The 27,325-nt window shown below is 39.4% G+C and overlaps 1 protein-coding gene across 1 annotated transcript in view; it reads left to right on the forward strand.

Annotated features, from left to right (window-relative positions):
• RASGRF2 (Ras protein specific guanine nucleotide releasing factor 2) overlaps nt 1–27,325 on the forward strand; it is a 1,049,304-nt gene that overhangs the window by 919,342 nt on the left and 102,637 nt on the right. Inside the window, 3 exon segments of the mRNA XM_053701460.1 lie at nt 468–580; nt 6,950–7,010; nt 8,303–8,406. Coding sequence (XP_053557435.1) covers nt 468–580; nt 6,950–7,010; nt 8,303–8,406 — 278 coding nt within the window.

Below are 27,325 nucleotides of genomic sequence, written 5' to 3' on the forward strand. Positions count from 1 at the left end.
TTCATTTTAATAGTTAATACATTTGTATGCGTCCTTTAAGATTGGTAAATAATGATCTACTGCCCCTATGTATTAGGAAGATGGTCATCAGTGCTTGCAGAAATGAATTACTGTCTGTAAAATAAATTGTATATTCTATGTAATTTATGATTTCAATTACAAATGCAATTTTATTTATCTTGTAATCATTTATAAAACAAATAGCAAATTTGAAGTCATTTTGTCCAAAAGTCATTCATTAACTAAATAAACTAAATAAACTATACAAAACAAATAAAAAAACAATTTTTGCCCATGTCTAATTTTAATTCAATTTTACAAATATGTAACCGTTGTTTTCTAAGTGAAATTTGTGTGCACCCAGCCTGACAAATAAACTATTAATGTATATTATTCCTCAGTTTTGCAATATAATGATTCATTTTCAAAAGTGACTCTCATTGTCCATTGTGTTTTTTTCCCATAAGGATTTTGAGTTACATCATGAAGTGAAGATGAATGTTATTAATTTGTTGGAAGATGTTTTGCGTGATCCAGACCTCCTGCCCCAGGAGAGAAAAGCTGCAACTAATATACTAAGGTAAAGTGTTTCCTGAATATTACTGAATAGACTTGTATAAATGATGAATGTGTAGAGATTTCTAATAACCATCAGTACAACATGATGTTTGACTCTGCATTGACGTTGTAAATGTACCTAAGAAGAAAATGCTTTAATTGTAAAGAATTTAATTTTAAGTATTAGGTTGTTGTTTTTATTGTGTTTGTTTTAATCAGGAAATATTACCTGTAATTAAGACAAAAAATGTATTTTTGAAGGAAAAAAACTTAGATTTTCTTCTTAAATGGAAAAAGTCAACAGCTGCATTCATTACTTTTGGGAATTTAGAACCTGGCCACCAGGAGGAGGCAAAGACACCCCAGCCAAAGGCTTAAGTACTCCTCCCACTTCCCTCATCCCCCAGTCATTCTTTGCCTTTCATCCCAGGAGGTTGGCAGAGAAGTGTCAGAAGTTAGTTTTTTTGTCTCTTATGGAGGGTAGTACTCTTCGACATGGGACGGGAGTTTTAAGTAATCCTGTCAGTCTCTCAGTGAGGGCCTGGATGAAAGTTAGAGTCCGGAGATGCAGGAAGAGTCTTTCTGCAAAACCATCCCTACTCATTTTAACAGCTCCACAAGCAATCGGCGTTGTTGAACTTCGCTTTGCTGCCTGCTTTCTTCTCTCAAGTCCATGGCGGAGGCGATGCTACTATCTGTCACACTTGAAGGGCCGTGTTCCTGTTTCCACGGCATAGATTCAGGTAAGATTGTTTCATTTTACTTCTTCATGAATGTACTGTCATACAAATGTTTACGGTGAGGTGCCTACCTTGCAGGATTTACTAGACTATAGGGTCTCAGTGGGACTTTTGTATCTCAGAATAAAGGGTTAATATCTCCTGAGGGGGATTATTGAACAGGGGGGGGGGTTAATCATGTTTGTTATGTGATTCAATCTGCTTATGTGCAATGTTAACTGGGCTCATGACTTGGAACATATAGGCCTTTGGAAGTGACGCAACCTTATGGTTGGGCAAGCTTTTTGGACAGTACGGTTCACCTTGTGACAGGGTGTGATTACGCTCTGGTCTTCCATTACCGCATTCCCAAACCGTGTGGTGACGGAGAAATTCTGGTCTGCAGGGGTCTGGTTCATAGGAGGTGGTGAGTGCCCCAGCCATTGTGGGTGTCAGATGCTGTTTAGTTTTTCTTATAGTCCATATTTGCATATTCTCTATCCAGTTATGGAGGATTCTGATGCTGAGACTGTTCAAATTTCAGATTCAGATTCTTTGTTATGTTCGGTATGCCGCATTAGAGTGCCTTGTTCCCCGGGTTTGGGGAATCAAGGGACTGCTGAGCCATCCGCCTCTGGGGGCCCTGTCCCCCGAGAGGCGAGTTCCCTAACGCTCCTTCCTACTACACATGCGGATAACCCAGATTATGTTTATCCCTCCTTGCAGGGCGGCTTGTCGTCCCCCCGGAGGTTGCAGCATGTTTTCGCTTCCACATATTTTTGATGATTATTCGGCTGTAGAGTCCAGACGTTTATTTGTGATTGTGCTCGTTCCCTATTGTCCCGGGTCTCCTGGCCTTGGGAGGTCCTGTACAGTTCCCTGCGGGTGTGGCTGTCCATGAGTGTTGTGCCTTTGTTACAGAATAGCGTGCCTTCGCGTATTACTCAGACATGTTTTATAGTTATTAGACGACCCTATCCTTAATGGATATGGGAATCCACAGTCTTCTACTTCGAATGGCTCACCTCATTAGATATGAGAGGATGAAGTAATTTTCTGATTGTCTCTTATTGAGATCCATCCCAGTTTTGTTGGAAGATCAGGGTTCCGTTTGGCTGGTCCTACGGGTAGGCCTGTTTCTTCTTGGGCGTTAACCTACGGGTTGCCTTATATTTTCTTTTATCTGATTAGAATGTCTTTTATTTTTGTTTATATGTTTCCTTCGGGAACTTTCTGGGATCGATACTCACTGTTACTTCCGCAGACGTTTTGTTAAGGAACATGTTAGTCCTATGTTTGTCTGTTATTCCTTCTTTCCCTCTGAGGTAAGATTTATGAAACTTGATAGTTAGGACCCTGGCAGCAGGCTAGTCCTGTTTGGGTTTTTATGTTTCTTGGATGTTCCGACACATGGCGCCGTTTCTGCTTGGCTGGTCCGGTCGAGGCGCCGAGTGCTCATTTTATCATTTGTGTTTTTTGGTTTTGTTTCAACAAGTTCAGCTAAGCATTCTAGAGGACCTGTGGGTCCATGAGGCAGTAAGGATTGTTTCAGTTCTTATTAGCCTTCTTTCTGGTTGACTGGGTCAGTGGAGTTCTTCTGCGTCTCTCTCTCTTGCGTCTGATATTATCGGGACCTAGAGTTTTCCTCCCCCATGCTGTGGAGGGTTGGAGGGCTTAGCGCCCTCTTGCCGCCAATTTCGGCGATTTGGCCTTCTGAGGCTCTGAGATTGTCCTTTTTGGACTTGGTCCTTCAGCAGCTAGTAGCCTGATGGGTAGCTTTGCTGCCTAGTTACGGAAGGTTTGCAAACTGTAACCAGCTGCGGCTATTTGCACATTGACTGTGTAATATCAAGATGTTTTATGAGACCTTTTTGGTTCCTCTGTTTTCTCCGTGTGGGTTAGGTCTCCTTTTAGGGACCTGGTTTTCCCTCCGGGAGATGGTTGTTCCCTTTTAGGGACTCTGGGCGTGGTCTCCTTTGGGCTCTACTTAGGGTTCTTCCCCGGAGTTGGGGATGCTCCGCATCCTTTTCTCTCTGTGATCCTCTGATTGTATGGATGTGATGTGGAGACCAGCCTATTGCTCGAGTGTTTTGGTCTCGAGGTATCCCCTTGCTTGTGGTCCTGTGGCTGTTTGAGCATCTATGGGCTCTAGTGTTGTTGTACGACTTTTAACGCCTTAGCTCCTTTGAAGCATTGGACTTTAGCAAGGGGTGGTCTTATCCTTGGGTTGGGACTTGTGAGATGTTCTCGTTATCCGGGTTGATCTGGATACTGCATTGATATCTCCCTGTGGGTCTGTTTTTTATATCAGATGGGTGTTAAGTTCTCGGTTATTGTTTGTTTAAACATTTGGGGGCTTGGACCTATCTTCACCCTGGTGCTTCCGGTTGCTGAGGCTTCACTCTGCGTTGTCTCTTGTGGATCCCGTTGCGGGTTGTTAGGCTCTAGGGCTGGTTCGGGGTTCCCCAGTTCCAGGGAACTTGGGATATGACCTTTACTCTGGCTAATTGACCTGGTCTTGTTTGGCCAGGTTCTCTGAGTGCCGATGTTCATTGGGCTTGACTTATGACTTTATGGTCGGTTTCTCTTGGTCAGCTTGCTGTAGTAACCTTATGGATTCCCTGGTCTGCAGGCGAATGGGTTTGCAGTGTCACTGCTGCAACTATTGCACATTGGATGTGTGTTGGCAAGCTCATTTTTTAGGGGGATTCCTTCCAAGTTCATTTGCGATGGAGATTTGATCTCTCCTTTAACCTGTCGCTTTGTGTCTTGTGGACAGGTGCTCTGCCTTTCTGGTCCCATTCTTTTTCTTAGGGTGGGGGCTTATTCTCCTTCTTATTGAGGTGTGGCTCCTTTCTTAGGGTTTCTCCTGGATTCAGGAGGTTGGAACTGAGAGTTAACCTTCAGAGAGGGGGTATTCTCTCTGGGTTGTTACGTTCCATCTGGAGTCTTGCTGGCTCTGTGTCGAGACTATGTTGGGCCCTTTGCTAGATTCCTTTGGGTCTATGGCCTTGTCGCCTGTTCCTAAGGAGTTGGGTTGGCACCCGTGCTCTGTTGGGATGGCTGTGGCCATTCTTCCACTTGTTTTTGTGAGGAGTTCTTCTGTTCCCCTGTTTCCGACCTGCCGACGCTTGGGCTGGCCCGGCTGGGAGTAGGTTCTGATATGTGTTGTCATCTTCGGGATCTAGGTTGGCATAGTGGCTATCTCCCTGGGCTTGCAAGCAGAAGGTCCTTGATTCCAATCCATATTCGAGTTCTGGTTGTAACCTCTCATTCTTGGGGGTGCAGTGTGCCTCGTTGAGGTTATGTGCTTTCCCCTTTTGGAGACCTATATGTAGGTCTGGCGGCTTAGATTGCCTAGAGTGTGCTCTTTGTCTGGGAGATTTTTTTTCTGCAATCTGATCTCTTGCTGGCCGCTTTTTACTTCTCAGCAAGTATTCTTTCTGTGTCATCCTGATGATGGCTACATGTTCTTGACTCAGGGATTTTTGTCTGGGTCTGTAACATGTTTTTGTGACGGAATACTTCAGTATTCTACGTTCTGACGATGTGAGGACTCCGTCTTCAGTTGTCTTTCAGTGCTTTGCATGATGTTGAGAGAAAAGTTTCTCTGTTCTGATGCCCGGTCCTAAACCTCTGGTTTCTGCTTGGTCTGGGCGTGGCCTCTCCTTGTTTGTCAGGACCCATTTGGGTCTTTGTGAGCTGGGCTCGCTACTGGAGGTTTCCTTCTATGAATTTTATGGTCACCTTTGGGTTTACCTTCGGATCTTCCTTGCCCTATCCCTTTGGGAGTTAGGCTGGTGTTCCCTTTGTTAGTGAGTGGTGAGGGACCGACTGTTGGGCGACGGTGTCTCCTGGAGGACTGTTGGCTCAGTTGCGTACGATTTTGCGGTCTCTAGCTAGGCTTCTGGACTATCTGCGGGTCAGTGTCCTTGGGGCTTTTTCCTTTTCAAAGTTTTCTCGGCTTCAGACGAAGCAGGGTTTTTGTTGGGTAGTGGTTTCAGGCTTGGTGCCCTCAGAATGGGCCGCCTATTGTTCCCTCCCTCCCGTCTTGGCATTCAGTGTCCTCTGTAGCTTGGGTATTGTTTTCCCAAAAGTAATGAATGCAGCTGTGGACTCTTTCCATTTAAGAAGAAAAACTTAAATTATGCTTACCTGATGATTTTCTTTTCTTCTGATGGAACAAGTCCACAGCTCCCCACCCGTATTTTTTATGTGGGGCGTCGTTATTTATTCTTCTGGCACTTTTCACCCTGATATTTCTTCTACTGTTCCTTGTTCCTCAGCAGAATGAATGGGGGATGAGGGAAGCGGGAGGAGTATTTAAGTCTTTGGCTGGGGTGTCTTTGCCTCCTCCTGGTGGCCAGTTTCTGAATTCCTAAAAGCAATGAATGCAGCTGTGGACTCTTTCTATCAGAAGAAAAGAAAATTCAGGTATCAGGTAAGCATAATTTAAGTTTTTTTTGTTTAAAGGCTGTATGGATGTAGAACACTTAAAAATTGTACTAACTTTATTTAGCTCTTTTTATCCTGCCAATAAAACATTACTTGCCTGAAAGCAGAGGACATTTTGAATTGTTCAGACTTGATTAATAATAGTGATTATTTTATTACAAATTGTTATAACAATTGGCTAATTCATAACAGACTATAAGAAAATACTCCATAGATGAACCAGCAGTTTACACAATAAAAGTGAAATATTACAGGTTAACCATGGGTTCACTGCACCTAGTCTTTAAAGTCTAAGACACCAAACAGTACCAGACATATGTCCTGGCAAAAGGTTCTTCCAGACTCAAAAATTACAAGCTTTTTGCAGTATACATTCTTCCTGGATAATATAAAGTCTAACATACAACATGTTAGATATAGCAAGCAGATCTCCAGTCTTGTAGCTGCATGGGTTCACTGGTATAGCAGGAGTTTTCCCATTACTCACAGAGCCAACATATATAACCAGGAGAGCAGTCCTTATTACTCTGATCTCTAGTACTTTTATTCTTGCACACTACAGGATACATTATATAACACTAGCTTATTTGTGATCAGTAATATAAATGTAAATTCCGAAACTGGGATACTCTAGCTACATTGCTAATAGGAAACACAACATGGGCAAATTCCCTTTTTACAAGTAAAACACAGATTCTATATATTACTTTGTATTTGCACAAACTTATACATTTAAAGGGATAGGAAAGTCAAAATTTAACTTGCTTTTAAATTTACTTCTACTTTCAAATGTGCTTGATTCTCTTGGTATCCCTTGTTGAAAAATAATATGCACATATCCTATACTAGAGGGAGCTGCTGCTGATTGGTGCCTGCACACATTTGTCTCTTGTGATTGGCTAACTAGATGTGTTCAGCTTTCTGTCAGTAGTGCAATGCTGCTCCTTCAGCAAAGGATAACAAGAGAATGAAGCAAATCTGATACTAGAAGTAAATACAAAAGCTTTCTAAAAATGTATGTTCTACCCAAATCTTGAAAGAAAATGTTGGGGTTTCCTGTTCCTTTAATAATAAAAAATGGAAACTCATACAGCAATGTCTCCACTATCTCATGTACAACAAGTTTGTGTTACTTATGTAGCGATTGTAACGTGTGTAATCAGATGTTCACTTAAAATACAGATGTAGAATCACTAATGGAATATTTGTGTTTGTAGTGCCCTTTCTCAAGATGAGCAAGATGAATGCCATTTGATTCTGGAAGATATAGTTACAATGGTGAGTAAAAAAAAAATGAAAATTTTAGTTACCAATTCTTTTATTATGCTGAGTGCCAAGAAACAGACCAAGGGGTAGATTTATCATAATGCGAGCGTCATGATATGACATAGCGTATCATGTCTGCTGCACGTCGATAAATGCCGACAGCATACCCTGTCTGCATTTGTCATTGCACCAGCAGTTCTTGTGAACTGCTGGTGCAATGCCGCCCCCTGCAGATTTGCGGCCAATCGGCCGCTAGCATGGGGTGTCAATGATTGATGAATGATTTCTATCCGCGGCCTTAGAGCATGCGAACAAGTTATGGATCAGCAGAGGTCTTTAACTTCTGTTTCCTGCAAACACACACATATATAATATATACAGTATATAATGTGTGATTGGGATATTTAGAAAAAATGTTGGATTCATTAAATGATTAAACATTTAACTGGATTATGTGTTTAATAATATTATATAAGGGGGGTGGTGCTGGTGAGGAATAGATGCAGCTTTATGCCCTCTTGTTTCTCCTCTGACCTACATGTAATAAAATCACAAAGTAGTTCCTTGTAAGTTATATTTTCTATACTGTGCATCATTCAGTAGAATGCTCACGCCCTATTTCTCAAAGGCGATTGCTGGGATACGTCTCCCCCTAATATTTTGTTTTCAAAATTAAATGATATTAGTTTGTATTAAATAAAGTGCCAGATTGTTGTTATTTAAGGCACCCTACAACCCCATTGCATCTATTAATCACCTCTTTAAATTGTAGATTTCCAGCCCAAGCTGCTGCAGTCCACCGGAAAATCTAGCACATAATTTTAAACAACTTTCCAATTCACTTCTATTATTTAAATGTGCACAATCTTTTTATATGCACACTTTCAGAGGCACTAGCTCCTACAGAGCATGTGCAAGGTTCACAGGATATACATATATATATTTTGTGATTGGCTGATATCTGTCACATGATGCAGTGGTAAGGAAAGTAAAACTAACTGACATTTGTCAGAATACATTTATTAATCATTTGAGATTCTAACTAAGTGCTTTTGCTGTGTGTTTTTATTAAGAATTTATTGATTATGCAATTCATCTGTGTGGTCCTTTAATCATGTTCAGATAGTGCTCTTTGATATGCATGATAGATTATTTTACCGTTGAATGTCACTTATTTTTTTTCTCTTTGTTTTATAAATACAAACTTAGCTAACTATAACAAATGTATTATTTCACAAACCATCTGATCATTGTATAAACCATAAATTAAGTTATGAAAATGAGCACGCAGTTTTATTTTGCAGCCAGAGTGGCCCAGTTTCGAGTGCCTGGAAACTTTATCTGCAATGGAACTGGCCGAGCAGATAACTCTCTTAGATCACATTGTCTTTAGAAGCATACCATACCAGTAAGTAGTGCCTCAGAATGACAATGTTATTGTTTCTACTTGATTTTTATGGTAGACTTTATCAGATTTATAAAGATCAGCTCAGGCATTCATACCTCAAATGATATGGATCTGATTGCTTACATAATATTAAATCAAACTATTAAAGGGAGAGGAAACACATTTTTTTATTTCATGATTCAGATCTTGTTTACTTCTATTATCAAATTGTCTTTGTTTCTCTTGCTATCTTTTGTTGAAAAGCAGGAATGTTCGCTGAGGAGCACTATATGGCAGCAGTTTTGCAAGAATCTAATCCTTTTGCAAGACCACTAGATGACAGCACTATTTCCTGCCATTTAGTGCTCCAGACACCTACCTAGGTATCTCTTCAACAAGGAATACCAAGGGAACAAAGCTAATTTGATAATAAAAGTAAAATGGAATCTTTTTTTTTAAATTGTATGTTCACTAAATAATTTTTTGGGGTTTCATATCCCCTTAACTCTTTAAGATCAGGTAGGATAGATTTTTTTACATTTATTTTAAAAAATTAGAGAACTTGTTAATGATAATGAAGTACATTGTTGTAATTAGTCATGTGACATTCTCCTGGAAATTAGCTTTGTCATTTGAGTTTGACAGTGAACCTTATATCATGATCAGAGTCATGTGACATACTCGTGGAACTGCTGGTAAAATTAGCTCTGCCATCCAGGACATTATTTGAGTTTTAAAAAAGTAAGGCAAGGAAATTTCCGGTTTAAATTTAAAATTTAACCTTAAATATAATATATTAAAATTGAGCTACGAAAACACACAAATGGTTAAAAACAACAATGTGAGGCGATTCCAAATCAAGAATTCGGTGTAGTGATAAGATAATAATATCGTGCCTTTATTGTGCAATATCAAAAATCACTAAACGCCTAATAATAGGTCTCAGAGCTTGGCCTCTAGAGTATTAAATGATTGGTCAGAGTGGAATGAGAGGGAAAATTTGTGTGAAGTTTGAAATATTCCCTGGTGATTACACCATCTAGCGCAATACAATGGTGGCTTGTGAATGTGAGTAAATAGCAGATAATATTAAGGCTCAAAGATAGATGCCAGCTTCCGAGTTCCTGTGGTCGATCAGATAAAAATCGTCGCCCGCAAAAGCTGGCGACGCCAATATTTGCGCTGGTTTGGTATCACATATACGGCGTAACCTAGAAGTTACGCGCGTATATTTCTGCTGTCGCCCGTAGTTTTTTGGGCCATAGGCAGGTATATCAGCCAATCAGATTCAAGTTCAATCTGATTGGCTGAACCAATCAGCCAATCAGATTGAACTTGAATCTGATTGGCTGATTCAATCAGCCAATCAGATTTTTCTACCTTAATTCCTATTAGCTGATAGAATCCTATCAGCCAATCGGAATTCGACGGACGCCATCTTGGATGACGTCATTTAAAGGTACCTCATTAGTCGTTCAGTCGTCGGCCGGGATGGATGCTCCGCGTTGGAGGAGCGAAGAATGAAGATTGAAGATGCCGCTTGATGGAAGATGCTGCCCGATGGAAGAAGACTTTGCTGCCGCTTGGAGAAAGACATCACCGGGATGAAGAATTCTTCTTTGCCGCTTGATTGGACATCGCCCGGATCGGATGAAGAGTTCTGTCCGGCGGGGTGAATACAAGGTAGGGAGATCTTCAGGGGGGTAGTGTTAGGTTTATTTAAGGGGGGTTTGGGTTAGATTAGGGGTATGTGGGTGGTGGGTTGTAATGTTGGGGGGTGGTATTGTGTTTTTTTTTCAGGCAAAAGAGCAGTTTTCTTTGGGGCATGCCCCCACAAAAGGCCCTTTTAAGGGCTGGTAAGGTAAAAGAGCTTTGAACTATTTTTAATTTAGAATAGGGTAGGGAATTTTTTTTATTTTGGGGGTTTATTATTTTATTAGGGGGTTTAGAATAGGTGTAATTACTGTAAAAATCTTGTAATCTTTTTTTTATTTTTTGTAATTTAGTATTTTTTTTTTTTTGTAATTTAGTTTAGTTTATTTAATTGTATTTTTAGATAGATATTTGTAGTTTATTTAATTTATTGATAGTGTAGGTGTATTTGTAACTTAGGTTAGGATTTATTTTACAGGTAATTGGGTAATTATTTTAAATAGGTAGCTATTAAATAGTTCATAACTATTTAATAGCTATTATACCTAGTTAAAATAATTAACAATTTACCTGTAAAATAAATATAAACCCTAACATAGCTACAGTGTAATTATTAATTATATTGTAGCTATCTTAGGATTTATTTTATAGGTAAGTATTTAGATTTAAATAGGAATATTTTAATTAATAATATTAATATTAGATTTATTTTAATAAGAGTTTAGTTAGGATGTTAGAGTTAGATAGGGTTATTATACTTAATATATATATATATATATATATAATATAATAACGATATTAACTATATTAACCCTAATATAATTAGGGTTAATATAGTTAATATAGCTGGCGGCGGTGTAGGGGGATTAGATTAGGGGTTAATACATTTATTATAGGTGGCCGCGGTGTAGGGGGATGTAGATTGTAGGCAAAAGAGCAGTTTACTTTGTGACAATGCCCCGCCAAAAGCCCTTTTTTGGGCTGGCAAAAGAGCTGAATTCTTTGGGGCATGCCCCGCAAAAAGCCCTTTTAAGGGCTGGCAAAAGAGCTGTCACTTTGGGGCAATGCCACGCAAAAAGCCCTTTTCAGGGCTATTTGTAGGGTTAGACTTAGGTTTAGTGGTAGGGATAGTTTAGTATTTTAGGGGTTAAATAATTTAATATAGATGGCGGCGGGGTAGGGGGATTAGATTAGGGGTTAATAATTTTAAAATAGATAGCGGCGGGGTAGGGGCTCACTTTAGGGGGTAGGTAAGGTAGATGGCGGCGGTGTTAGGGGCTCACTTTAGGGGGTTATAGATTTAATATAGCTGGCGGCGGTTTAGGGGTTAATAACTTTATTAGGTAGCGGCGGGCTCCGGGAGCGGCGGTTTAGGGGTTAATACATATTTTATTGTTAGGATAGTGAGGGGGGATAGCGGATAGAGGGTTAGACGTGTCGGGCTATGTTAGGGAGGCGTGTTAGACGTGTCGGGCTATGTTAGGGAGGCGTGTTAGACAGTGCGGGTGATTTAGACTTTAGTCAGGTTTTGTAGGCGCCGGCAGTTTCTAACGTGGCTCAAGTCACTGGCGACGCCAGAAATTTGTACTTGCGCAGATTTCTGGACATCGCTGGTTTATACGACTTACGGCACGTTAGCATCTGACGGCGCCGTATATGGGATAGCTCGAGTTGCGAGCTGAAACTGCGGGCGACGCGGGTTCCCTCGCTTGCGCCGCAAACTAAGATCTATATCGGATCGCGCCCCCTGTGTTTAAGTATTATTAGGTGCATCCACATTACACTATCAACAGTCACTAATAGTAACTTAACTATCCAGTGCAGAGGCACCTAATAATAAAGTGGAGTTCTTATGTGAATTACCACAGTTTTATGCTTTTACACATGTTAGTTAAGCGCTGATAGTTTCAACAGCAAGGTTGAATGATTGCTGTCTTAAAATAGGTTCTTGCTGTGTTCAGTATTAATTAAACCAACTATAACAACTAGTGTGTGCTGAAAGCTACCTGGTTGGTTAGACACTGAGTATCTTGGCCGTATTAGGCCCCACAGTGTGTTGTTAACTTCTGTAATCAATTTAAAAAGGTTCAGCTTACCTTTTATCATTTTAAGAAATACTCATATTAAATAGCAGCAATTAAATACATTATAATGATAGCATTTAAAATGTAATGTTCCTTTAAGATTGATTCTAGTGTCTGTTGGTTACAATTTAGGCCTAGTTTGCATTACAGTGGTAAAGTTTAGAAACTTGTGGTAACATAAAAAAATCTCCATAGACTTCAATGGAGATAAATGTTTTTATCACCAGTTTCCAAACTTTACAACCTCAATGGAAACTAGGCCTTAGTTTGCAACCTCTGAAATGGAAAACCTGGGGAGATCTGTAATCAAAAGTTAAAGTTTTTTTTTTCTGTCGTAAAGTGATGATGGTCCACAGTCCTCAATAACATATGGGATATATTTCCTGCCACTAGGAGGAGGTCAAGAACCCACATCAGAGCTTAAAATCACTCCTACCTCCCATTTCTCTCTTAGTTTTGTTGTTCGCCTTGTAGGACTTTGTTGAGAATAGAGGTGTTTACAGCTACTTTTTAATGAATTACAAATTGGGAGATCAGACCTATGTGAGACCCAGAGTCCATGGGGAGTATTATTTACAAGGAAGACAGAAAATGCAATCCTCTGCGGTACTCGATACCTGCACTGGATTGGCTCTCTACTGGATACTGCTGCAGCGACATTGGCATGGATTGATATGCCTGGTAAGCCAGAGGACAGGGTGCTGCTTAAGGTAAGTCACTTTACACAGCACACACATAGCCCAGAGGCTATTTTTAGGTACTCTGACACAAGTACAGCATACCCAGGGGACTTAACCAGCTCTCCTCATGACACATTTTTTCTCCCTATCAGGTCCCTACCTGTCCTATCATTATTAGGGACATAGTCATGGAAGCCTGTGACCTTTTGCAGCCCATTGGCAACTCTGGGGGTACTTTTGTAAATTAGGTGTATTGCCCTTTAAGAAAAACTTAGTGCAGGGTGATTTAGTAGAGGAGGCACCAGTTAGGCAGGGGAACAGTGTTTTATTAATTTATGATGGGTTTAATGCTTGGTGCACTACTATTTTTTTTTTTTATAGGAGCCAAAATTTATTTTATGTGATTTCCTGCAGCACCGTCTTTTCTCCCAGCGGTAGCTCTGCCCCCTCAGTTTTTTCTCCTCAATCCAGAGTCTCTGCACCTAGATTTTGTGCTTCAGCAGTTTGGGCCAGATTTCAAATTCAATTTAAGTGCCTGCTAGTCCCAGGAAGGGGGTGAGTACCCATACAGGAGCTGCCAGGGGGTACTTAAGGGCTATTTAATATACATAGGGGCTGTAGTGGTTATTACTCTGTAAGATAATTTAGGTGTCTAAGGAAGTGTTAACATAGTGTAGAGAGCTGACTACAAAGTTTTGTCTTTACTCATTCTAATATAGGGTGTTATTGCATACTTATAAGTAAAAAATGGAACAAATTTACTTTGTCCCCACTGGTATCTCTATAGAGGAGTCAGTTTTTGATATCCCTCTGTCTACATATATATGTTTATTTTCCAAATGTGTTCCAGTATGCCAGGTCACTCAAATCTGTGAGAATTGTATACCTCAGATTTTTGCATAAAATCAATCGCAACCATCCACTTCCCAGAGGGAAATTTGTCCTGTTCTTGTCACTCAGGGTAAAATTACTGATTTTACTCCTGAAGCTAAAAATAACATGTACAAAATAGTGACAGTTTGTTTAGCAGCTGTCCCCAAACTAAGTAAGCATAAGGGTAAATCTGGGGATTTAACTCAGTCTCCTGAGGTAAATGTGCAAAATAATTATTGTGCTGATAACCTAAAGGTTCAGATTTGATAACATCCTCCAAGTAGGTGTTTTTTTTGCAAGAGCCTTTAGGCTGCTGTACACCACATAACTTTCTTATGTGATCTACAGAGTACCCAATTATACTATGTGTGATTATATACTGTATTGAACATAATGACATATGGTGCCATTATCATTTCTTATAACTATCTGCTCTATTATACTTATTTATAAGCCAATAAAGCATTGTACTCCCATCATTATCTGCAGTAATGTACCTCATGTAGGTTATGTACACTACAAATCGGTAGAAACTGTTTATGTTCACTGCATGTTCCACAGCACACATAATGGTTTTACATAAACAGACCTTTCTGTCTCTGTAGATATGCAAGACATTGTGGGATATATTACAAGTAGAGAGCTAATTTATTGCGCGCCCACAAACAGGTAAATTTCCTTGTTTGCAGGCGTACAATAAATAATCAGCCATTACAAGTGATCAGATCTCTAGTTAATTTTATAAATGTGTCCCAAATGCTCCCAAAATACAGTGTAGTGTATTTTATCAAAAAAATTGTAGCATTTTTATTTTTTAATAAAATAACTGCACTAGGCGGAAGTGGGATGTTAGATAAAAACGGCACTGAAAAGTGCCTTTACATTGCAGTCTATGGTGACTGTGTGTTTCCAGTAAATATATATGCATATCCTTGTATACATTTATATATTTATATGTAAATATGTATATATACACATATTAACACATAAATGTATATGTATATAATCATATGTACATATATATTTATATTTGCTGCCATTGCTGCGCTACTTACCCCCTTTGCTGCGCTTAGGATGCCGTCTCTGATCAGAATGAGGCTCCCATTGGAGCCTATGGAAGCTCGCTCTTGTGAGCGCAATGCTTCCTAGCAATGCGAACACTTCCTCACGTTCACATTGTGCTTAACTTGTAATACCAGCGCAAATTAGCATGTGGTGTTATTACTCAGTGCGCGCAAGTGATATTTAGCGTTCCACTTGTCATCCGCCCTGTTTGTCCTATGCTATTAGTGAACACAATTCTATAGTATATGCCCCTCTAGGTATATACCTTTCATGCATTGTACAGTGGAGATCCTTTAGAGATAAAAATCTATTGGTATCTCTTATACCTATGTTATGTGTAATTTGTATCTATGCACAAATGTTCTATTATACAGGTACTAAACATTGACCATGAATATTTTCTCTATCAGTAAATATCCTTTAGACATGAGATCTATTGGTATCTTTTATACTATTGTATGAGTGATTTATATGCATGCACATACGTTTATCATACAGACACTGATCATTAATCATGAATATTTTCATTAATAATGTACTTTGTGTATTTACTTTGTAAGTATACACAGTCTCTGTTTATTCTGGATATTGATTTACAGGTATCTACTGTGTATCTGTTGGTCTATATGTGCTGCTTCTCTAGTCATTAAAGGGACAGTCAACACCAGAATTGTTATTGTTTAAAAAGAAAGATAATCTCTTTATTACCCATTCCCCAGTTTCGCATTACCAACACTGTTAAAGAAATACACTTTTTACCTCTGTGATTACCTTGTATCTTAGCCTCTGCAAACTGCCCCCTTATTTCAGTTCTTTTGACAGACTTACATTTTAGCCAATCAGTGCTCACTCCAGGGTAACTTCACGTGCATGAGTTCAATGTTATCCATATGAAACACATGAACTAATGCCCTCTAGTGGTCAAAATGCATTCAGATTAGAGGCAGTCTTCAATGTCTAAAAATTTAGCATATGAACCTCCTAGATTTAGCTTTTAACTAAGAATGCCAAGAGAACAAAGCAAAATTGGTGATAAAAGTAAATTAGAAAGTTGTTTAAAATTACATTCCCTATTTAAATAATGAAAGTTTTTTTTGGACTTGACTGTCCCTTTAAGGCTACATGACAGACTAAATATGTGCATATGTTAAGGTAAGTAAATGTATACTACTTGTGATGCTTATGCCATGTACACATGTAATACATTTTGTATAAACGTATGTACAGTATAAGTTTCTACATTTTAGAATCCATCAGGAAAATAGTTCAGCTATCCGGGCTGATTCTCTTTGTCCTTCCAAGAGATTGAGAGTTCTGTTTTCTTTGAAGTAGAGTCCTCCTTATTTAACCAGCAGTCCTATCAAAATGTTTCCAATGATCCTTCAGAGGCTGCATCCTTTAAAAAGGATTTGGAGTATAGGGGAATAATGTATAAGCTACCACAATCTGTTAATTGTCCAAAGGGATTTACAGTCCTGGGCGGTCTGGGTTTCTTGAAGAGAGTAAGGAGTTTGGTATCCTCTAGAGGCAAGGTTACCAATCAACATCCTGGAACTTTGAGCGATCTTTGGGCTCGCCCCTATTATTGGAGGAGGGAAAGTTTATCCGTTTACAGTCAGACAACATCTTGGTGGTGGCCTACATAAATCATCAATGGGGGTAATCATAGTCTATTGGCCATGCAGGAAGTGTCTAAAATAATCATCACTCATTATTGGCAATTCACATACCCGGTGTGAACAACTGGTAGGTGGATCAACTCAAAAGTCAATCAGGCCATCCAAGAGAGTGGTCTCTCCATCAGGACATTTTTGATCACTCAATGATCAAAATGGACTTACAGGACATAGATCTGATGACTTCCCACTTAAATCACATGCTTCCAAGCTATTGTGCAAGATCAAAAGATCCAAAGGCTCACATAATAGACGCCTTGGTATGTCCATGGGACTTTCATCTAGCATTCCTATTTCCTTTGTTTGCTTTTCTTCCGAGAGTCATTACTTGGATCAAACAGGAGTCAACATCAGTAATATTAATTGCTCCAGCCTGGTCCCGAAGGACTTGGTATGCTAATATAGTGCAAATCTTCTCTTGCTTTCCATTGCTTCTTCCTCTGAGACAGGACCTGTTTTTTCAAGATCCTCTTTTCTATCAGGATTTCAAGTCTCTAAATTTAATGGCGTGGAGTTTGTACAACTTGTTTTGAGACATAGAGGTTTCTTGGATTCGTTCATTTAAACTTTGAGGCTGTCCAAAAAAACAGTAACACAAAAGATTTATCACAGGGGTTTGTCCACTAATTTCTAAAAGGTCACATTTCTGTTATTCTTTTTCATTGGAAGTTGGCTAAATTTCCTGAGATTCAGATGTTTGTCTAGGTGTTAGTTAGACCAATTGTGAAACCTTAGTCTCCACCCTGGAATATGAATCTACTTTTCTCTGTATTGCAAGGTTCTTCTTTTGAACTAATGCATTCCATTGGTATTTACTATTATCTCAGCAAGGAGAGTTTTTGAGTTGTCAGCCTTGTCTTGTGATTCTCCATTTCAAATTATTCACAAGGAGAAGGCATACTTTGTACTAAATATGCTTGTCTTCTTATGGTAGTTTCTAAGGAAAATACCAATCAAGAAATGGTTGTTTCTTGATGTGTTCAGATCCTGCTGACTTTAAGTAGCAGCTATTACATAATCTTGATGTAGTGAACACTTTTTGAAGTTCTATCTCCAAGCTACTAAAGAATTCAGACAAGCTTCTAGTTTGTTTTTTCACTAGCCTGAGACTCGTAAGGGGCAGAAAGCTGCTAAGGTAGTGTTGACCTCTTGGCTCTTAAAGTTGCCTCCCAAGCGCATTACATCTCTTTGTACAAGAGCAATTGCATTGTGGATTTTTTTTAAATTCAGCATCCTTGGAGCAGATTTTCAAAGCTGCATGTCTTCTGCGTACTTTTTCTTCATAAATGGAAAGAGTCCACAGCTGCATTCATTACTTTTGGGAATTCAGAACCTGGCCACCAGGAGGAGGCAAAGACATCCCAGCCAAAGGCTTAACTACCTCCCCCACTTCCCTCATCCCCCAGTCATTCTTTGCCTTTCATCCCAGCAGTTGGCAGAGAAGTGTCAGAAGTTTTCGATAGTCTCTTATGGAGGGTAGTACTCTTCGGCATGAGACTGAAGTTTTAAGTAGTCCTGTCAGCCTCTCAGTGAGAGCATGGGTGAAAGTTAGAGTCTGGAGATGCATGGAGAGTCTTTCTGCGAAACCATCCCGACTCATATTAACAGCTCCACAAGCAATCAGCATTGACGAGTTTCGCTGCCTCCTTTTTTCTCTCAAGTCCATAGCAGAAGCGACGCTACTATCTGTCACACTTGAAGGGCCGTGTTCCTGTTCCATAGCGTAGATTCCGGTAAGATTGTTTCATTTTACTTTCATCATGGATGTATTGTAATTACAGCGGTTTATCCGAGAGGGGCAACAACCTTTTGGGGATAACTTTAACATAGGGTCTCAGTGAGGCTCCTTTTTGTATCTAGGAATCAAGGGTTAAAGGGACAGTATACACTAATTTTCATATAACTGCATGTAATAGACACTACTATAAAGAATAAGATTCACAGATACTGATAGAAAAATCCAGTATAAAACTGTTTAAAAACTTACTTAGAAGCTGACAGTTTGGCTCTGTTGAAAAGGTAGCTGGAAAGCCCACTGCAAGTGGCAAATAAGACACCCCCCCCCTCCCCCTTCTTTTGCATATGAAAAGACCCTTTACACAAACAGGAGCAAGCTGGAGAAGGTAGCTGACGGTATTCACATAAAACTTTGGGGCTTGGTTAGGAGTCTGAAAATCAGAGCAATGTTATTTAAAAATAAGCAAAACTATACATTTATTAAAAAAAAAAAAACTTTATGGGCTATATAAATAGATCATCTACAAAACATTTATGCAAAGAAAAAATGAGTGTATAATGTCCCTTTAATATCTCCTGATGAGTGTTATTGAACAGGGGGGTTTATAATCATGTTTATGTGATTCTGTCTGCTACTGTGTAGTGTTGCTTCGGCCCATGGCTATTTTGGAAGATAACGACCTATGTCTAGTGACCCAGCCTTTACGGTTGGGCGCGCTTTTGCATGGACTGAACGGTTTACCTTGTGACCCGGCGTGGCCACATTTTGGCTCTCCATTTCCTCATTCCTGACCGTGTGGCGACAGAGAAATCCTGGTCCGCTGGTGTCTGGTTCCCTGGAGGTGGTGAGTGCCCCAGCCATTGGGGTGTAAGGTGCCGTTTAGATTTTTCTTATTGGTCCATTATTCTGTTTTTTGTCTCTGATTCAGACTCTACTTCTTGCAAAGAATATGAATTGGCCTGGGTGATACATGCCCATCAGTTATGTTCCGAATGCCATTTTAGAGTGCTCTGTTCCTCTGGATTGGGAAATCAGGTGCCCACTAATCCACCCGCCTCTTGGGATTTTATTTCCCACGAGGCGAGTTCCCTACCACCAACTCTTACTACGCATGCAGGTAACCCAAACGCTACTTATCCTTCTACAGAGTGTGGCCTGTTCCCACTGGAGGTTACGACACAGTTCCGCATGGCCATATCTTTGGTGCTGGCACATCCGTACATCCTGGGAGTGTGCTTACGATGTTGTCCATGTTCCGTTAACTGGGGCTCGTCAGGCGTGGGATTGCCTTGACCAGTTCAGCCCTCCAGGGGAGTGACTGCCCCTGAGGCCTCAAGGGGTCAACCTTCGGGGCCGGTGTTTTCTTTTGTCCCTGCGGAGGTATGTTGCGCCTCCCGTTATAGACTGGCGTGCCTTCGTGTTCTACTGAGGCACGTTTTTGGCTTTGCTGGAGGATCCCACTCTTAATGGGTCTGGGGGTCTCAGTCTTAATCTTCGACTGGCTTGCATGCATAGACATAAGGGATGAAGTAATATTCTTATAGTCTTTGTTATTTGTGTATCCTTTTCCAGTTCTGAGTTTGGAAGTCTTGAGCCCCTGTTGGGCTGGTCCTGCGGGTCTGTCCGTTCTTCCTGGGTGATAAACTATGGGTTGCCTTATCTTTTATTTTAATCCGGTGAGGATGATTTTTATTTGGTGTAAAGCTCATGTTGTTATGATGTTTCCTTCGGGAACCTTCTTCTCTGGAATTGATACTTGCGATTTTGTGGTCGCACTGTTTACTTTTACAAAGGGTTGTTCAAGAGTGAGGAAGTACTAGTCCTATATTTTGTCTGACTGTTCTTTATCCCTCCTTCTCGGGGGAGACTCTATGTAGCCTTGACAGTGCTGTGTCCCTTGGTTTCAGGCTGGTCCTGACTGGGTACAAATCCTTCTGTCTTTGAGGCCTAGTTCAGACACGTGGCGCCTTTTTATGTCCAACTGGTCCGGTGAGGGTGCCTAGTGATCACAATATGATTTGTGTTGTTTACTTGTTTTATTTACAAGCTTCAACTAGCATCCTGAGAGGACTTGATGCTCCATGGTTGCTTAGGGGCATGGGGGATTGGTTCAGTCCTCATTTGCCTTTCAATGTAGTGGGCCGGGACTCCATTGATATCCACGGGAACATGCTCAGTTGTTTCTGATTTTTCCGGGAACTAGAGTGTTCCTTCCCATTGTGGGTTGGAGATTTGGAGGATTTAGGTCCTTCGTACCGCCGTTCTTACGGTTTTTCATACCATGTTTTCTTTCGAAGTGTCCTTTTAGGACTTGTTCCTTTTAGAGGTTCTCTTCCTTTGGGTTGAGACTTTCTGGACTTTGTCCAGTTTATCTGGCGGCGTTGGCCGCTTAATAAGTGAAGCCGTGAGGCTCTGTCTTCGTTCGGGAGTTAGTCTTCTCTATATCATGGGCAATAGGAGGTGTTGTCTCTTTTTCCAAGCTTTTTGCTTAGGGGATGTTTTTCTGCCTGGGTTAGGGATGCTTTGCATTCTTCTCCCTTAGGTGTGGTCCTCTGGAACGTTGATCTGAAAGGATTATGGAGACTAGCCTTTCTTTTCTATTTTCTCCTTCGGGTGACTCTGTTCTCTTTCTCATTTCCCTTAGACGTTCGTTCTAAGACGATTCTGGGTCTCGGGTCAGGATTCTTGTCTCGTATCCTTCTTGGATGTCTGGAGTCTTATGATCCTGTGGAATGGTTTGGGACGACCCAGTTTTTTCAGGGACCCTATGTTGCGACATAGGGGCTAGCTCATTGTGCTTGCAAGCAGGAAGGCCAGAGTTCACATCCTCCTTCGGGTACTGGTTATAAACTTTAAGGCCTTACTTGTCCTTCAGATGGAGTGTGCTCCTCTTCATGGGGAGTTTTTTCTCTGTTGGGTCAACAGTGGTGTCTAAATGATTTTTTCATACAAATTCCCAAAAGTCTAGGTAAATCCAGCACAACTGTAAAATTGAATAAAAGCGCTACAAAAAGCTTGTATGTCAAAAACAATGTAAATATTTATTAAACAAATGCACAATACACACATTCACATTCATACAGGGGATCCCACACAAAGCAGTATTAATGAAGTACTGGCCAAAAAATTATTATCTGGTGCACCAGGGGAAATAGACCAAAAACAGTCCATTTAAACCTTGCAGGTATTTGTAATCCAATAAGTGCAGCGTTAATGCAAGAAATGGATGCAGTTATACAGTCCCCGGTGTATAAAAACCAGTTACTTCAGACTTGAACCCCCAGAGTTACTGAGTCGGTTGGTGCTTAAAAGACATAGCATAGGAGGAGCAATAAAAACACGCGTCTTTATTCACAGGTGCTGTATTCCTTTAAGACAGTGATATTCGGTGTACAGATTCGTATAACATATTCTACCTGTATTTGTTCACGCGGTCGCTCCTCCTAGCTGCCTTGTACATGGAGTGTCCAGACATCAGGGGTAAGTCACGATGAGCAGGGGATCTGCTGTAAGGGCTGCCAAGCACGACGAGTCCAAATGCTCGTTTCGCTCCTTCAGTCAGTGCAGCATGGAGCTTCTTCCAGGTGCTAACGACACCTTGATTACCTGCCTTTTTATTGGATACCGGTTTCCAGAGTCCTTTCAATTTGATGAAATTTATGTCAATCACAATTAGCCGTTGTTGCAATGTCTTTGCAATTGTTACTTTTAAAATACAGCTAAATTAAGGGCTTCACAAGTAACCAAGGTGAGGTATTCAATAGCAGAAGTTGGTTGTATACAATTAAATGATTCAAATACTCACTCACACACACATCCGCAACAACTCATATATACAAAATATGCTAAAAACAGTTTTATTTTAATACACCATTGTGCAATATTTAAAAGACAATACTTAATTATAATGTTATGTGTGTCAAATTATTCTAACAGCAAATAAGTGCATTTTAGCTCATCATAGTAGTATATATTTACACTTTTGATTTATTTTATTAATTTTGAGAACCCACTATCCATACACATATGGAAATAAAAGGAGATGTGCAGATAAAGTAAGGTATAAGGAATTAGCCTAAAAAGGAAGCAAATTCCAATTTTTCATTTAAGCCATTAGGAGATAGAGTGTTTAGTTTGTACATCCATCTTGTTTCTTTTTGTAAAAGAATTTTATCAATGTCCCCCCCGCGCATGCTCAGTTTGACTGATTCTATTCCAATGAAGTGAAGTTCGTCAATTTTTGATTTGTGAAATTGAGCAAAATGTCTCGCCACTGGGCTGTCAATATTGAAGTCCTTTATATCGTCTCTATGTTCTGTAATGCGGGAGCGTAATTCTCTAAAAGTTTTACCCACATAAAAGCATTTACACGAGCAATAGAGAAGATATATGACTCCTTTTGTGGAACAATTAATAAAAGAATTGATTTTATATGTGACACCTGTATTCGTGCTAAAAGTCTTAGTTTTCTGCACGAATTGACAGCAGACACAGTGATTACAGGGGGAACTGCCGACTATTTTTTGGGCATTGCGTTCTAACCAGTTAGATGTAGGCACTTTGTTAAATTCACTCTTAACAAGGAGATCTTTCAAATTGTTAGGTCTCCTTGCTGTCATTAGGGGATAGTCCCCCACATGTTGATGTAATGTAGAGTCATTAGTCAGCAAATGCCAGTTATTGTTTAGAATACTTTTAACTTTACTCCAATGGGCATTATATTTAGTAATAAATCTGATTTTAGTGTCTTCCACATTCTCACTTTTGGTATTATTTTTGTACAGAAGATCTTTTCTTTGATGCTGAGATGCTTTATAGAGTGCTCTTTTTACACATCTTTTTGAATAGCCTCTCTCAAGGAAACGAGTCGCCATATCTTTGGCCTGTTGTTTAAAGGTTTGATCTCCAGAGCAAATTCTGCGGAGGCGCAGAAATTGCCCATAGGGAATACCCCTCTTAAGATTTTCAGGATGATGACTCGTTCCCAAAAGAAGGCTATTAGTTGCAGTCGGCTTTCGAAACACTTCTGTTTCAATTTTGCCTTCGTTCTTACTAATTTTTAAGTCCAAAAAATTGATGGTAGTAGAATCATAACTACAAGTTAAGAAGATATTTAAATTATTCTTATTCAGGAGGGAAACAAATTTAAGTAGATCCTCCTCACTGCCATCCCATAGCAGGAGGATATCATCCACATATCTGATCCAGAGGGCTACATGCGCCTCAACTATGTCAGAATGCTCACCAAAAACAATTTGATCTTCCCATCCACCAAGGTGTAAACAGGCATATGTTGGGGCGCATGTAGCCCCCATTGCTGTCCCTTGTTTCTGTTTATAATATTTGCCATCAAAAATAAAAATATTGTTTTCCAGAACAAATTTCAAAAGTTTACTTACAAATTTAGAATGTTTGCTATAGCCCACTCCTCTTGTATTGAGAAATTTTTCACAAGTTGCAATTCCAATAGAGTGGGGAATTGAAGAATATAAGGATTCAACATCCAACGAGACCAAAATGGTCTTGTCAGAAACATTGATTCCATCGAGTTTTTTAATAACATCTGTTGAATCTTGGACAAAGGTACGTAAGTCATTTACAAACGGCTGTAAAAACCTATCAACATAGTTACTTATTCCTTCAGTGGGGCCCCCCATTCCAGAGATGATGGGGCGTCCAGGTGGATTTTTAATGGATTTATGTAACTTTGGTATCCAGTAGAAAACTGGTGTTTTTGGTTTGTGACTATACAGGAAGCCAAACTCTTGGCTTGTAATCAAATTATTTCTACGTGCTTCATTTAGTAAAAAAAGAAGTTCATTGTGAGATCTATGAAATTCTTCAAAAGAAGATTTGGCATATTGTGTTTCATCAAGTAATTGCCGCATTGCCTCTTTGATGTAGTATTCTTGAGTAAGAATGACAACATTACCCCCCTTGTCGGCCGGTTTTATGACCAATTCCTGATGATTAATCAGTTCTTTAAGGGCTCTACGTTCAGATTTAGTAAGATTATCATTGACAATCTTTGTGGTTTGAATTTGTGTCAACTCCTGGGAGACATTTTGAACAAAAACCGAAATATTTGGAATGGAAGAAAAAGAGGGCATGTAAGTAGATTTTTTCTTTAAATCTGTTTTTGGAAGGATATCTGTAATTTCATTACTCTGTTCGTAGAGAAGAGTCTCCAGACAATCCAGAGTATCTCTCTCTTTTCTACAGGCCAGATCTACTTGTATTTTTGGCGTCATTATCTTTTTTAAAGCGAGTTTTCTCGCAAAAAGATGTAAGTCCTTGGTGACCTCAAATAGATCTAGACTATTAGAAGGGCAAAAACTAAGTCCCTTTTCCAGTACCTTTATATGTTCGCGATTTAGGGGGAATGAGGAAAGGTTGACAATACCCATTTTATGAGAGGGGTGTGGGCCTAGAAGTGAGTCACTTTCCTCTTCTAGTTGTATCTCATACGATTTCTGGTCATCATATATTGTCCCTGATGTCGTCTGTTCCCCCTCCCTCTTCCTTCTCTCCTCTCTTGGGATTGCCCTCCCGTGCCTCCTCCTCCCACCTCGTCTAGTCCTACCCCTAAAGGGTGCATACGTTGGTTATTTGAATCATTATTTTTATTTTCACCATCAGAATCCATATCAGAATTATCTGTACCTGAATCATAGTAATTTCTTGTGTTAATTCTATTCCTATATATATAGATTTTATTTCTCCTATAGTCTTCCTGATCTCTTATTAATTTCCTCCTCTTACGTGTTTTTAATTCCCCTTGTAATTTTTCTATAAGTTTTTGTGTCTCTTTATTTAATTTCTCAAATGATGTGTCATTTTCAAATTTGTGCAAACATTCGTACACATCATCCACATCTTTTTTACATTTTTCCAGTTTTTTACCATCTTCCTCTATTATTAATGCAATCAGATCAAGTGAGCATTTTGTTAATATTTCATTCCATTTAGCTATAAATTCATTATCCGCATCTACACCTCGCAAGTTAATGCCGGGGTCTAGGCGGATTCTCAGACCTCTTGGAATTATCTCCATCTTTAAATAGTTAGTAAGACTTTGATGTTCCCATTTAATTTTTATTTGTTTTGTCAATTTTTTCTTGTACAATTTGAATGCAGAAACAACATCATGTATGGCCTCATCGTCTCCCTCTATCTGCACATCTCCAGTCATTGTAAAGGCTTCATTAATATCAGTAGACCAACGTTCATCCGACAATTTGAATGCCATATTTAAGAGAAATATATATAAATATAGGGTCTCAAAATTGTGATTTGGCAACAAAGCTTTTAATCATTAAAATAATTTTTATAACAATGAAACAATGCCTTGTAATTAATATTTCAATATTTTTAGAAGGTGCAAACTCAGAAACTCCAAGGTAAAAAATACTCTTATTTGGAGCTAATGGATATAGTAAACAAAAGAAACACAAAAGGTGAGAGTTGCACACTAATAAGTAATTAACTAGAGAACAGGTGCTTCCTAGAAAGATACATATGAGAACAACATAGAAAAGGAAGTGGGGATTTCACAATAAGAAATTCCCAAAAGTCTAGGTAAATCCAGCACAACTGTAAAATTGAATAAAAGCGCTACAAAAAGCTTGTATGTCAAAAACAATGTAAATATTTATTAAACAAATGCACAATACACACATTCACATTCATACAGGGGATCCCACACAAAGCAGTATTAATGAAGTACTGGCCAAAAAATTATTATCTGGTGCACCAGGGGAAATAGACCAAAAACAGTCCATTTAAACCTTGCAGGTATTTGTAATCCAATAAGTGCAGCGTTAATGCAAGAAATGGATGCAGTTATACAGTCCCCGGTGTATAAAAACCAGTTACTTCAGACTTGAACCCCCAGAGTTACTGAGTCGGTTGGTGCTTAAAAGACATAGCATAGGAGGAGCAATAAAAACACGCGTCTTTATTCACAGGTGCTGTATTCCTTTAAGACAGTGATATTCGGTGTACAGATTCGTATAACATATTCTACCTGTATTTGTTCACGCGGTCGCTCCTCCTAGCTGCCTTGTACATGGAGTGTCCAGACATCAGGGGTAAGTCACGATGAGCAGGGGATCTGCTGTAAGGGCTGCCAAGCACGACGAGTCCAAATGCTCGTTTCGCTCCTTCAGTCAGTGCAGCATGGAGCTTCTTCCAGGTGCTAACGACACCTTGATTACCTGCCTTTTTATTGGATACCGGTTTCCAGAGTCCTTTCAATTTGATGAAATTTATGTCAATCACAATTAGCCGTTGTTGCAATGTCTTTGCAATTGTTACTTTTAAAATACAGCTAAATTAAGGGCTTCACAAGTAACCAAGGTGAGGTATTCAATAGCAGAAGTTGGTTGTATACAATTAAATGATTCAAATACTCACTCACACACACATCCGCAACAACTCATATATACAAAATATGCTAAAAACAGTTTTATTTTAATACACCATTGTGCAATATTTAAAAGACAATACTTAATTATAATGTTATGTGTGTCAAATTATTCTAACAGCAAATAAGTGCATTTTAGCTCATCATAGTAGTATATATTTACACTTTTGATTTATTTTATTAATTTTGAGAACCCACTATCCATACACATATGGAAATAAAAGGAGATGTGCAGATAAAGTAAGGTATAAGGAATTAGCCTAAAAAGGAAGCAAATTCCAATTTTTCATTTAAGCCATTAGGAGATAGAGTGTTTAGTTTGTACATCCATCTTGTTTCTTTTTGTAAAAGAATTTTATCAATGTCCCCCCCGCGCATGCTCAGTTTGACTGATTCTATTCCAATGAAGTGAAGTTCGTCAATTTTTGATTCGTGAAATTGAGCAAAATGTCTCGCCACTGGGCTGTCAATATTGAAGTCCTTTATATCGTCTCTATGTTCTGTAATGCGGGAGCGTAATTCTCTAAAAGTTTTACCCACATAAAAGCATTTACACGAGCAATAGAGAAGATATATGACTCCTTTTGTGGAACAATTAATAAAAGAATTGATTTTATATGTGACACCTGTATTCGTGCTAAAAGTCTTAGTTTTCTGCACAAATTGACAGCAGACACAGTGATTACAGGGGGAACTGCCGACTATTTTTTGGGCATTGCGTTCTAACCAGTTAGATGTAGGCACTT

The sequence above is a fragment of the Bombina bombina genome, chromosome 2 (assembly GCF_027579735.1).
Source record: "Bombina bombina isolate aBomBom1 chromosome 2, aBomBom1.pri, whole genome shotgun sequence".
Lineage (NCBI taxonomy): Eukaryota > Metazoa > Chordata > Amphibia > Anura > Bombinatoridae > Bombina > Bombina bombina.